Source organism: Felis catus, chromosome C1 (genome assembly GCF_018350175.1).
Source record: "Felis catus isolate Fca126 chromosome C1, F.catus_Fca126_mat1.0, whole genome shotgun sequence".
NCBI classification, from domain to species: domain Eukaryota; kingdom Metazoa; phylum Chordata; class Mammalia; order Carnivora; family Felidae; genus Felis; species Felis catus.
The window spans coordinates 167,111,935-167,126,401 of NC_058375.1; the positions used below are offsets into that span (position 1 = coordinate 167,111,935).

At 37.1% G+C, this 14,467-nt stretch overlaps 1 protein-coding gene across 7 annotated transcripts in view; it reads right to left on the bottom strand.

Moving 5' to 3' along the window:
• Positions 1-14,467, bottom strand: part of SESTD1 (SEC14 and spectrin domain containing 1) — a 157,817-nt gene that overhangs the window by 100,507 nt on the left and 42,843 nt on the right. For 5 of the 7 annotated variants that reach the window (XM_023259511.2, XM_045034077.1, XM_023259512.2 and 2 more), the window contains 2 exons: positions 10,127-10,206; positions 2,881-2,989 (listed from right to left, as the gene is read on the bottom strand). In XM_023259511.2, coding sequence (XP_023115279.2) covers positions 2,881-2,989; positions 10,127-10,181 — 164 coding nt within the window. In that variant the 5' untranslated portion in view covers positions 10,182-10,206. Of the gene's footprint in view, positions 1-2,868; positions 2,990-3,571; positions 3,591-10,126; positions 10,207-14,467 lie in introns of those variants that run through there. The other 2 variants (XM_045034078.1, XM_019838323.3) reach the window with 2 other exon arrangements.

Here is a 14,467-nt window from a genome sequence, read left to right on the forward strand (position 1 = left end):
AAGCATCTGCCTTTGGCTCAGATCATGATCTCATGGTTCATGAGTTCAAACTCCACATCAGGCTCCATGCTGACAGCGTGGAGCCTGCTTTGGTTTCTCTCTCTCTCTCTCTCTCTCTCTCTCTCTCTCTCTCTCTCTCTCTCTCTCTCTCTCTCCACCCCCTCTCTCCTGCACTTCCCCCACTCGTGCGCACACAATCTCTTGCTCTCTCAAAATAAATTTTTAAAAAACATTTTAAAAAATAAATAAAATAAAAGCAGTTTTGAATGGCAGACATTCTGAAGGAGAAAAGTCACTTTTCAAGACTGCACCCAATAAACTGATCTCCAGATTTGCAATGAAGAGCTCAAAAACACTCTAGTTCTCTAAGGAAATGTCAAGTACTGATACAGAGCTGCCAACTCTGTTTTTAAACACCCAAATTATAGAAGGCTGTTCCAAGAACACAGAAAGTTAACAATTCAGTTTTCACAAATACTTGAGAAGGCCAAAACTTAGCAAAACAATTTTCAAAAATAAAGTATCCAAGTATTTATTTTGCCTTGCTAGAATAAGTTCTTTCATCTTGCTTCAATTCATAACTTGTCTATTAGCCAGCAGGTATTTGTGGATATGCAGAAACTGATTCATAATTTACAGAGGACTATTATGTATATATTTACGTAAGAAAAAGAGAGAGAAATTTTAAAAGTGTAGGCTACTTTTGTCCTCCATTGTACTTGCTGCTTGCACATCCAGAGTGAATAGACAGAGGATGTGAGTCAAACTGCTGGTGCCTTAGCCGGCCTCACCTACCCAGTGCCTCTTACAATAGGGGCATTTTACTGGGCTGAGCATGATTCTAGCATACATAAGCAAGCATTTTCTTATCAAAAACTTAATCACTAGCCAAATGTGTCTTCTGGAACTCAGCCTCAGTGACATGTTCCTCAAGTGTCACTGGAGGAAAATCTGCATGTTCATGGAAAAATAGTTTGTATGTCTCTAATTCTAATCCTTCCTTGGGCATTATTCAAGGATAATTTTGACTATCAGTAATTTGTGCGTTACAATCCAACTTCAGAACCTCACCTGACATAAAATACAACTACACTGTACTTTATTCATGTGAAATATGAAGAGCTCTGGATCGGTGTCAGCAAAGGTAGATTCTAGTGTCAGCTCTATTACTAACTAGCTGTGTGATCCTGGGCAAGTATCTATAACCTGAGTTTCAATTTCCTCACCTATATAACAAAGCAATTGGTTCAGATGGTCTCTAAGTTCCCTGACCACATATCTATGAAGCATGGATACTTTTTCCAAATTTGTTAGCAGTATGTCTAGCTAGTGTTATTTACCTAGAAGTAATATGTTGTCTAATGGTGAATAACACAAATAGCTATCAGCAGCTCAGAGGACTAGGAAGGTTATCCAATACTAACACGCTGTGAAGTTTGAGAATTTTCCTTTCCAGAAAGTAAAAAAAATTGAAAATTTTCACCTGAAGACCTCTATTTCCCCAAAACGGAAAAAATAATCAGCAAGAGAATCATTAAATTATAGACCATTATTGGAAGGAGGTGTAAATAAAGTCAGTTGTTCTAAAATATAGTTTTAACCATGAACTCTAGAAGACGGTTTAAAATGAAATAACCTATTACATAATAGGTTGCAAAATACAGAACCAGAATACAAAGAACTGTTTGCTCTGACTAAAATATTTAAAATTCACTATCTGGACCTTAAAAAGCATTAGATAAAGATGGTTTTGTTCCCTTTGCCACCTCTCTATTTAACAAACAAACAAAAAAATCTGCTCTCATTCTCATTATTTATAGCAATGGTTTACAAATCTGACTGCACATTAGAATTATCTGGGAAGTTTAAAGGGTTTTTTAAAAACGTCTGATGAGCAGACCTCACAAGTACAATTTGATCGGAATCTCTGGAGAGCATTAGAATCTCCCAGGCATTAGAATTTTGAAAAAAACAATCTCCAGGTGAGTCTAACATGCAATCAGACTTCAACCCTCAAATATCACATATGGGAGAGGAAGTTGGGGAGGGAGCTTGTTTTTATTGTTGAAGTGACGGGTCAGCTGAAGCAAAAAGGAAAGTTTGTTTTGTCTTCATCCAAGAAATACAGGAATTAAAAATCCAAGGACCTTCAAAGTAAAACAAACATTTTTGGCATTTTTAAAAATAAAAATGTTTTTAAACTGCTAATAGCCTTCCTCAGTATATTAAAACCTACCAATTTATATCTGTAGATATATAGATAGATTATATATAGATTTAGATCTATATCTATGGAGTAAAATAGATGTTTAAATAAAAAATACTTTCTACCAAATTCTGTTTTCTCAAGTTGCATGGTATACAGATGCTCAATCTGTGTATTCCTTAAAAGCTGACAGTACATACATTTTGGAAATCTGTATCACATTATTCAGTGTATTAAGAGCATACAGTAATTGTTTTATATGGTATTGTATCAGAAATGATTAATTCTAGGGGCGCCTGGGTGGCGCAGTCGGTTAAGCGTCCGACTTCAGCCAGGTCACGATCTCACGGTCCGTGAGTTCGAGCCCCGCGTCAGGCTCTGGGCTGATGGCTCAGAGCCTGGAGCCTGTTTCTGATTCTGTGTCTCCCTCTCTCTCTGCCCCTCCCCCGTTCATGCTCTGTCTGTCTCTGTCCCAAAAATAAATAAACGTTGAAAAAAAAAATTAAAAAAAATAAAAATAAAAAAAATAAAAAGAAATGATTAATTCTAGTGTTTTTAATTACAATGTCACTAATAAAAGCGGGTAAGATAGCAATGTGTACCTTAGTAACAGGAATCATTAGTAAATGAATGACAACATATCAAAATTTAAGAAAAGACACCTTTAGAGTCACCTTGGAATGCTGAGTAGGTAGTCTAAGGTAACACTCAGCTCATCCATATTTGTCTGTTCCAAGCATAATGGAATTGTCAGAATGAGGCCACTTCGTCGGTCCTTTCCTCCTATTAAAAGAAAAAGATACAAATATAACATGTAATAGATATTAAAGCACTAAATAAATGTTTGAACCCAATGTTACTAAAACAAAGAGTGTTTATGATAGAAGTAAAAATACTAATACTTGTTTATCTTATATACTGTAAATGTTTATAGTAGTATAGCAAAATTATACAAATTTGAGAAAAAAGAAAAAAAATTCACCCATGAAATCTTCAGTTAAACATAGCAATTATCATTTTGTTCAATTTTCTTCCAGTCTATTTCTTGATGTAATCAATTCATCGAGCACCTATTGCATGTCTAGCACTATAAGCATTATGAGGAAAATAAATTTCCAATCAACCTAGGAAGAAAAGTTTTATGTCATAAGATAAGAGTATAAAATACAAATTCATTGGGTTGGCTGTGTATAAAATACATAAAGTATTACAAAAAATGACTCAGAAAATGGAGAAAATGATAACAGCTGTGATAAAGGTGCAAAACATTATAGAAAAGACTTAAGAAGAATGGGTAGAATTTATTAGCTAAGCTAAAAGAGCATTAGAGTAATCTGTGACCAAGAATGGCCTGAGTTAACTCACAGAGGTCAGACAGGCATTCTGCGTTCACAAGGAGAAAAGTCCCGCCAGCTGAGAAGAGCACGTGGGACCTGGATATAGAAGCATGAAAGCCAGGCAGCGGAACACACTCCCATTTCGTGTACATGCAAGTCCTCTTCAATTTTCCATCAACATTAAAATCTAGCTAATACTGGGGCTCCTGGGTGGCTCAGTCGGTGAAGTGTCCAACTTTGGCACAGGTCATGATCTCACGGTTCGTGGTTTCGAGCCCCACGTTGTGCTCTGTGCTGACGGCTCAGAGCATGGAGCCTGCTTCGGATTTTGTTTTTTCCCTCTCTCTCTGCCCCTCCCCTGCTCATGCTCACTCACTTGCTCTCTCACAAAAATAAATAAAACACTAAAAAGGTTTTTTAAAAATCTAAATAATACACATGGCTTCTTTAAAAGTTCTCCATGTGACTTCCACACTGAAGTCCGTTCTCTGACCCCACTGACATTTATGACAATTTCAGAAGCTTAAAAACCAGCAAATACTAAAGGTAAAAACGTCATATGATCGCTAGAAATCAATAAAAACTGAAAGCTGTGAAGTGAAAAAAACAACTCCCGTGAGTGCCATGAGGGCAATTCATGACGTACCTACATAAATGATCTTCTTTTATTAGGTTACCCATATAAATTAACAATACTCAACCAGTTTGTTTAACCTGAATAAATGTAATTTCAAATGGTTCAACTTAACAGATAATCAATAATGACTTCAACTACTCATGGTTTTGTTCAGGTTTTACTTTTTGAAAACCCATACCCATGAGTATCAAAATGTCTCCCCCAAATGATTTTGGTTTAAAAAGTTTTTCTCTATTATTAAAAACATTTGAAAACTATTGGTTGAACTAAACCAGCCCTACAAGAGATCCTAAGGGGGATCCTGTGAGACAAAGTACCAGAGACATCACTACAAGCATAAAACATACAGACATCACAATGACTCTCAACCCGTACCTTTCTATAATAACACTGAATGTAAATGGATTAAATGCGCCAACCAAAAGACATAGGGTATCAGAATGGATAAAAAAACAAGACCCATCTATTTGCTGTCTACAAGAGACTCATTTTAGATCTGAGGACACCTTTAGATTGAGAGTGAGGGGATGGAGAACTATTTATCATGCTACTGGAAGCCAAAAGAAAGCTGGAGTAGCCATACTTATATCAGACAAACTAGACTTTAAATTAAAGGCTGTAACAAGAGATGAAGAAGGGCATTATATAATAATTACAGGGTCTATCCACCAGGAAGAGCTAACAATTATAAATGTCTATGCGCCGAATACCGGAGCCCCCAAATACATAAAACAATTACTCATAAACATAAGCAACCTTATTGATAAGAATGTGGTAATTGCAGGGGACTTTAACACTCCACTTACAGAAACGGATAGATCATCTAGACACATGGTCAATAAAGAAACAAGGGCCCTGAATGAGACATTGGATCAGATGGACTTGACAGATATATTTAGAACTCTGCATCCCAAAGCAACAGAATATACTTTCTTCTCGAGTGCACATGGAACATTCTCCAAGATAGATCATATACTGGGTCACAAAACAGCCCTTCATAAGTTTACAAGAATTGAAATCATACCATGCATACTTTCAGACCACAATGCTATGAAGCTTGAAATCAACCACAGGAAAAAGTCTGGAAAACCTCCAAAAGCATGGAGGTTAAAGAACACCCTACTAAAGAACGAGTGGGTCAACCAGGCAATTAGAGAAGAAATTAAAACATATATGGAAACAAACGAAAATGAAAATACAACAATCCAGACGCTTTGGGATGCAGCGAAGGCAGTCCTGAGAGGAAAATACATCGCAATCCAGGCCTATATCAAGAAACAAGAAAAATCCTAAATACAAAATCTAACAGCACACCTAAAGGAACTAGAAGCAGAACAGCAAAGGCAGCCTAAACCCAGCAGAAGAAGAGAAATAATAAGGATCAGAGCAGAAATAAAAATATAGAATCTAAAAAAACAGTAGAGCAGATCAACAAAACCAAGAGTTGGTTTTTTGAAAAAATAAACAAAATTGACAAACCTCTAGCCAGGCTTCTCAAAAAGAAAAGTGAGATGACCCAAATAGATAAAATCATGAATGAAAATGGAATTATTACAACCAATCCCTCAGAGATACAAACAATTATCAGGGAATACTATGAAAAATTATATGCCAACAAATTGGACAACCTGGAAGAAATGGACAAATTCCTAAACACCCACACTCTTCCAAAACTCAATCAGGAGGAAAGAGAAAGCTTGAACAGACCCATAACCAGCGAAGAAATTGAATCGGTTATCAAAAATCTCCCAACAAATAAGAGTCCAGGACCAGATGGCTTCCCAGGGGAGTTCTACCAGACGTTTAAAGCAGAGATAATACCTATACTTCTCAAGCTATTCCAAGAAATAGAAAGGGAAGGAAAACTTCCAGACTCATTCTATGAAGCCAGTATTACTTTGATTCCTAAACCAGACAGAGACCCAGTAAAAAAAGAGAACTACAGGCAAATATCCGTGATGAATATGGATGCAAAAATTCTCAATAAGATACTAGCAAATCGAATTCAACGGCATATACAAAGAATTATTCACCATGATCAAGAGGGATTCATTCCTGGGTTGCAGGGCTGGTTCAACATCCACAAATCAATCAACGTGATACATGACATTAATAAAAAAAAAGAGAAGAACCATATGATCCTGTCAATCGATGCAGAAAAGGCCTTTGACAAAATCCAGCACCTTTTCTTAATAAAAACCCTTGAGAAAGTCGGGATAGAAGGAACATACTTAAAGATCATAAGAGCCATTTATGAAAAGCCCACAGCTAACATCATCCTCAATGGAGAAAAACTGAGAGCTTTTTCCCTGAGATCAGGAACACGACAGGGATGCCCACTCTCACCGCTGCTGTTTAACACAGTGCTGGAAGTTCTAGCATCAGCAATCAGACAACAAAAGGAAATCAAAGACATCAAAATCGGCAAAGATGAAGTCAAGCTTTCGCTTTTTGCAGATGACATGATATTATACATGGAAAATCCGATAGACTCCACCAAAAGTCTGCTAGAACTGATACAGGAATTCAGCAAAGTTGCAGGATACAAAATCAATGTACAGAAATCAGTTGCATTCTTATACACTAACAATGAAGTAACAGAAAGACAAATAAAGAAACTGATCCCATTCACAATTGCACCAAGAAGCATAAAATACCTGGGAATAAATCTAACCAAAGATGTAAAAGATCTGTATGCTGAAAACTATAGAAAGCTTATGAAGGTAGTTGAAGAAGATATAAAGAAATGGAAAGACATTCCCTGCTCATGGATTGGAAGAATAAATACTGTCAAAATGTCAATACTACCCAAAGCTATCTACACATTCAATGCAATCCCAATCAAAATTGCACCAGCATTCTTCTCGAAACTGGAACAGGCAATCCTAAAATTCATATGGAACCACAAAAGGCCCCGAATAGCCAAAGTAATTTTGAAGAAGAAGAAGACCAAAGCAGGAGGCATCACAATCCCAGACTTTAGCCTCTACTACAAAGCTGTCATCATCAAGACAGCATGGTATTGGCACAAAAACAGACATATAGACCAATGGAATAGAATAGAAACCCCAGAACTAGACCCACAAACGTATGGCCAACTCATCTTTGACAAAGCAGGAAAGAACATCCAATGGAAAAAAGACAGTCTCTTTAACAAATGGTGCTGGGAGAACTGGACAGCAACATGCAGAAGGTTGAAACTAGACCACTTTCTCACACCATTCACAAAAATAAATTCAAAATGGATAAAGGACCTGAATGTGAGACAGGAAACCATCAAAACCCTAGAGGAGAAAGCAGGAAAAGACCTCTCTGACCTCAGCCGTAGCAATCTCTTACTCGACACATCCCCAAAGGCAAGGGAATTAAAAGAAAAATTCCTGGGACCTTGTGCATATAAAAAGCTTCTGCACAGCAAAGGAAACAACCAACAAAACTAAAAGGCAACCAACGGAATGGGAAAAGATATTCGCAAATGACATATCGGACAAAGGGCTAGTATCCAAAATCTATAAAGAGCTCACCAAACTCCACACCCGAAAAACAACCCAGTGAAGAAATGGGCAGAAAACATGAATAGACACTTCTCTAAAGAAGACATCCGGATGGCCAACAGGTACATGAAAAGATGTTCAACGTCGCTCCTTATCAGGGAAATACAAATCAAAACCACACTCAGATATCACCTCACGCCAGTCAGAGTGGCCAAAATGAACAAATCAGGAGACTATAGATGCTGGAGAGGATGTGGAGAAACAGGAACCCTCTTGCACTGTTGGTGGGAATGCAAATTGGTGCAGCCGCTCTGGAAAGCAGTGCGGAGGTTCCTCAGAAAATTAAAAATAGACCTACCCTATGACCCAGCAATAGCACTGCTAGGAATTTACCCAAGGATACAGGGGTACTGATGCATAGGGCCACTTGTACCCCAATGTTTATAGCAGCACTCTCAACAATAGCCAAATTGTGGAAAGAGCCTAAATGTCCATCAACTGATGAATGGATAAAGAAATTGTGGTTTATATACACAATGGAATACTACGTGGCAATGAGAAAGAATGAAATATGGCCTTTTGTAGCAACGTGGATGAACTGGAGAGTGTGATGCTAAGTGAAATAAGCCATACAGAGAAAGACAGATACCCTATGTTTTCACTCTTATGTGGATCCTGAGAAACTTAACAGAAACCCATGGGGGAGGGGAAGGAAAAAAAAAAAAAAAAAAGAAAGAGGTTAGAGTGGGAGAGAGCCAAAGCATAAGAGACTGTTAAAAACTGAGAACTGAGGGTTGATGGGGGGTGGGAGGGAGGGGAGGGTAGGTGATGGGCATTGAGGAGGGCACCTTTTGGGATGAGCAGTGGGTGTTGTATGGAAACCAATTTGACAATAAATTTTATATATTGAAAAAAAAAATTATTGGTTGAAATAATTAATGATCAATAGAGGAAGTCTAGAGGGATAGCCTAAGGGAAATTTTCATTTGCTCCTCAAAAATCGCTAAGCTTTATCACTGCATTAAGCCAAATGTGCAAAAAGGTTCATATCTGAACCACAGCATTCTGACCCACTATGGAAATGTCTTCAGAGGACAGGTCTAACACTCAGGACCACACTTAACCTCACACCCTCAAGTTTTCGCTAAGGGACAATAAAATAATCACTAGAGTAAACAAAAAGAGAGAAGCAAAGATGAAAAAGACTTTCAAGGCAGATATGGCCAACCAAGTCAAATGCTGCATAGAGTCAAGTGTCATAAAAATGTAAAAATGCCACTAATAAAAATTATGACAGAATAATAATATCCATTTTTGGCAACAGTGTAGGCAAATAGGCATTTTCATACACTGTTACAAGAAACAGAAATTCAAACAATATTCTTAGAGTGTTATCTGACAAAACTTAACACAAATTTAAATACCAATTCTCCTTAATACTTCCACTTACGGGAATTGATACTGCTGAACTTGTACAAAGTACACAAACAATGAATAAGAATGTTTCCTGTAATACCATTAATATCAGACAAGAATGGTGAAAATGTAAGTGTCAACTGGTAAGTTTTTTAAAAAAAGGAAATACAACAATACTAGTGAAATTCAAGAACTTATTTTACCCTTTATAATATACACTAGAAAAACATGCCAATTTACAGAGGGATACAATACACTTTTTAAAAAGGACATAAGGACATTTATAGCCTAAAGATCAAGACAATTCTGATAGGATCTAAAGTGAAAAAGAAAAGCAAGATGATAAAAAAAATTAAAAAGCAAACAAACAAACAAACAACTCAAGTAACCCTTAACAGGCAGGCCACAGCGCCTATTCCCAACCGCATGCAAATTTACTCAATGATCCGTAATTCCAGAAAATCACTATACTCAGTGTACCATGCTACTGCTCTCATACTAACACGGTACCTTGCAGTTTCTCTTTGATTCTTACTGATACACGCTTCTGGGTTAATAACTAGAGATAAATGCAAGCTTGTACAACCAAGTTCAAACAGTGCAAAGTGAAAGCGATGCAGCTGATATTTCCTAACTCCACCAAGTGCACTGAAACTATCTCATGGAAGATGGAAGACAAAAGCTAGGATACAGGATATCATACAAACTAATTCTATATTTCAAAAACAATTACTTCAGTGCTGGCTAGTCAATTATTCTTGGCCAGTATTATTTTATTTTTATACAAAAAGTGAGATATCATGACATCTACCTTGTAGAGGTCATTTTAATCAATTACAGAATAAATACTGGCCTGCCAAGTACCAACAGTAACAGAGGTGGCTCGCACAGTTACCCATTCTGATTAAAAGAGGTCTCAAAATATCTCTGAAACAAAACCTTCACAGAAAAATGCAATTCTGTCAAACTTGTCAAAGAAAAAAAGTTTAAACAAATTTATACATCAAACACTTCCAATTTTAAGAAGAAAACATACCTGAAAGGAAGGCAAGCTTTTTCTTCAGAATAGGTAATATTACTGAGGCCTCCATTTTACTCCAGTAAACTTCCTCACTTCTGGAAACAAAGAAAGTTAAAGGTCAACTGCAAGATCATAACTATTCTATGAAATACATACTTATGATGGCTTATCCCAGGGTGTCTCAATTTCAGCATTACTGATATTTTGAGTCAGATTATTCCTTCTTTTTTGTAAGAAATGTCCTGTACATTGTATTTGGCAGCATCCCTGGCCTCTTCCCATTAGAATACCAATAGTATCATCCCTTCTAAGCTCGAACAACCAAAATGTCTCCAGATATTGCCAAATATACTCTGGTAGGTAAAATCACAGCCATTTGAGAATCACTGGCTTAACTGTTTTTTTCTTTTTTGTTTTTTTTAAGTAGGTTCCACACCCAACGTGAGGTTAGAACTCAGGACCCTCAGATCAAGAGGCACATGCTCTACCAACTGAGCCAGCCAGGCACCCCACTATCTTAACTGTTTTTCAGAGCAGTATTCTTGGGCTAGAACAGTGTCTAACACATAGCAGTAACTGTATAAATTACTGTCGAATAGAGGAATGAACTACTCTATCTTTTCTCTATTGCTCTTATTATACAACTTCCAAATATCTGACTTCAGTTCCACTACTAAATGTCTGTGTCTGATTTCTCACATTTTTGCTTCTTCGTATCACACTGTAACACACCTTATGGTCATGTTTACCTCAAGACACTTCCTAATACACTGTTTCAGTTTTTGCCCCCACTGTTAACTGTCTCTATCTCTCCACATTCTGAATTTTTTTAATTCTCCAGGAAAAAATCTGCTTAACCCAGCTGATTTTTCCTACCGAGGAATTGGTTTGGTTCCTACCACGTTTACTGTTCTTGGTTTAATTTTCTAGTGTCCACTTGGTCACAGTCAGGGGTTATGGCTAAACACAAAATGGGACTATCCATACAGCAAGGCCTAAGGACAAGACAGCTTCCCTTAAAAGGGAGCTTTAACATGGCAGACACCTGGAGGCTTAGCCAACCCAGTATATTGTTAAAACAGGATTCTGAGGTGAGGACCTTTAACACAAAACAAGAAGATTAAAGGTTCAATTATATTATCCACCTATACTTAATTGCATATCTAAGAGAGTATTCTCCATCACATTTTATCCTTCCTGCCCCACCCCTCCTCACACCCACCATCACAATATTGTGGCAGTTACTTACAATACCCCATGAATTTGCATTTCATTTAGTTAAGCCATACTCTTGTTTGTAATAGCCTCCTCTTTCTTTTTAAATTGAGATAACTGACATATAGCATTGTAGTAGTTTAGGTGTACAACATGATTCAGTACTCATATTTATTGCAAAGTGATCAACACAGTCTAGTTAACATCTGTCACCATACAGTTGCAAAATTTTTTTTTTCTTGTGAGGAGAATCTTTTTAAGGCCTAGTCTCCTGGAAATTTTCAAATATGCAATACAGTATTATAAACTATAGTCACCACAAAGCATACTTTGTGACTCCACATGAAAAGTGTATTACTTATTTGGCAAATAATTGCAATAAACTTATCCCATTTCAGGTACTGTGCTATCAGCTAGAGCTAAAAACTCAAGTCACAGCCCTGCTGTGGGGGAAAAAATGTAGTCTTTAAGAAAAAAAACCCTCAGATATTAACAAAAAAGAAAAAATGTAGCCTTAAAATTTGTCAAATAATGACTAAGCAAGATTAAAGAAGTGTATTATTTTACAGCTTTTGTGCATACAACTAAAACAATATTACCATTATTTGTACCTCTCTTCAAGGAAAAAATGCTGTCAAACTATATATATTCTTTACAAGTTATATTACTGAATATTTGTTTATAACCCGTTCATTTTTGTTCAGCATCAGCCCCGGCTGAATACAATTGGTAGGAAAAATGATGGAAAAACTCACACTATACATTTCAAATCTGAAACCGGTAGTACTTTATGTTTCCAGATCAGTATCTTGACCTGATCAATCAGTTCCCCAGCCCTACAAAAACCAGACAGCTCAGATTCACATCTATGGTCCCTTCTCTTGTGACCATTGTTTGAGAGACCAGATTTGAAAGCTCAATGATGTCGGGGTTCAGAATGAGTTGCCCCAAGATATGCCCCTTGCACAATTATGTTGAGCTAAAACAGAAGACACAGGAAAAAACTCTGACCTTCCCCCAGCTGCCTAAAATAACTTCGATAAAGGGCCTGCTCCAGGAAGAGAGCTATCACTATAGATAACCACATTCTAATATTAAGTCAAGGCAATAGACAGGGAGGAACTTAAACTTTATTTTTTTAAGATTTTATTTTTAAGTAATCTCTACACCTAACATGGGGCTTAAACTCACAACCCCGAAATCAAGAGTTGCATGCTCCATCAAGTGAGCCAGCCAGGTCCCTGAAGTTTAATCTTTGATCAAATTTTCATATATAGGGATGCCTGGGAGACTCAGTCGATTAAGCATCCAACTTCGGCTCAGGTCACGATCTCGCGGTCTGTGAGTTCGAGGCCTGCATTGGGCTCTGTGCTAACAGCTCAGGGCCTGGAGCCTGCTTTGGATTCTGTGTCTCCCTCTCTCTCTGTGCCTCCCCCGCTCACACTCTTTCTCAAAAGCAAATTAAAAAAATTTTGACATATATGTGTATAATATACATGTATATATATACAATATACATTTAGTTTATATGTATAACGTATACATGTGTACACGTATACATGTATACATATACGTATATATCATATATACATACGTGCTACTATCTTGATTCATGCTAAGGCAACTTTTGCCCACCATTGCTTCTGCAATCATCAGTGCAAATGGCAAGTGATGTAAGAACTGTTATAAAAACAGTTTTGATCTCAGAGACTTGTGCAAGCTGGAAATAAGAGACCTGCTGCTCTAGGACGTCAATGGGATGCTCCCACAAAGGAATTTCAGCCCTGAAGGGGTAATACCGATACAAGTACAACTCAGTCATAGAAACAGAACTGGCTTCCTAATCAGACTTTTCTTTTGGCATGGATGCACAACCACCTGCCTTTGATTCCTTACTATTTTGAGCCTACATTACCATCCTTATCAATTCTGTGAGCTGTATAATATCCTTCCAATAAATCCCCTTTCTACTTAAGTGAGCTAGAGTAGCCTTCTCATCTAGTCAATGAAGAAACTCGATTGATACAGGAAGCAAAACTCCAATTTAGAGTTGTAGATGGTGTCTGCTTTTTTAAATCTGTTACCATTTATTCTGAATGAAAATGTCCATCAATACTAAGGTTTTCAGCCTTGCTACAATAAAACCCAATTAACCAGTACCCATGAGAAAACATCTGGAATTCCTAGGATCCCACAAGGCCTAAGAAATGACAGCTGCCGCTGACCCTTAAAGTAGCATCTGTGTTATCCAAGGTTTACAAGCCAAGTTATTGATTTTTACACTGAGAAGTACCAAATTTTTCACCATTGTATTCTCCATATAAAGTGAAAAAGGAAGATGGTCTCAGTTCCCAATCTAGATGTACTTTCACACACTATGATATCCAGAAGCAATCTTATTTTTTGTCACTGTCTCCTGAGATGAATGCTTTATTCAAACTTTCCATTACTTTACTGAACCCCCCCAGCATGACGAAACACTAAATTGTTTTTGTTTTTTTTTAAGAACATGTTGAAACCGATGAAGTAAGTTAAAGTAAAGAGAAATACAGTTTTGGGGTATGTAGGTCAATTCAAATGACCTGGTGGATAAAATGTGAAGCAGTCAAGAAATAAAAGCTGTGATGTTTACCTTTCTAGAGTCTCCTTTCCATCAATCTTTCATTGCTGTCACAAGAGAAGAGTAATGAAAAATGATTACTGTACTACTAGCTCCAATTAAAAATAGTTTCCAAAAGTTATTTTAAAAATGTTTTTAATGTTTATTTATTTTTGAGAGAGAGGGAGAGAGAGCTGGGGAGGGGCAGAGAGGGATACAGATTCTGAAACAGGCTCCATGCTCTGAGCTGTCAGGCTTGAACCCATGAACCATGAGAGCATGTCCTGAGCCAAAATTGGACGCGTAATTAACTGAGCCACCCAGAAGCCCCTCAAAAGTTATTTTAGATTTTACTAGTCATTAGCACAGACATAAATAACAAAAACAAATTTGCCTATCTCTGGTTATCTTATATATCTCACAGATAGTTAAAACAATGAACAAAACACAAAAAAATAAAGGAAAATCTTCAAAATACAACCATCCACTACCATCACCACAATAAAATGTAAAATGACACAAAGTCATGGCTGTTCTCTAAT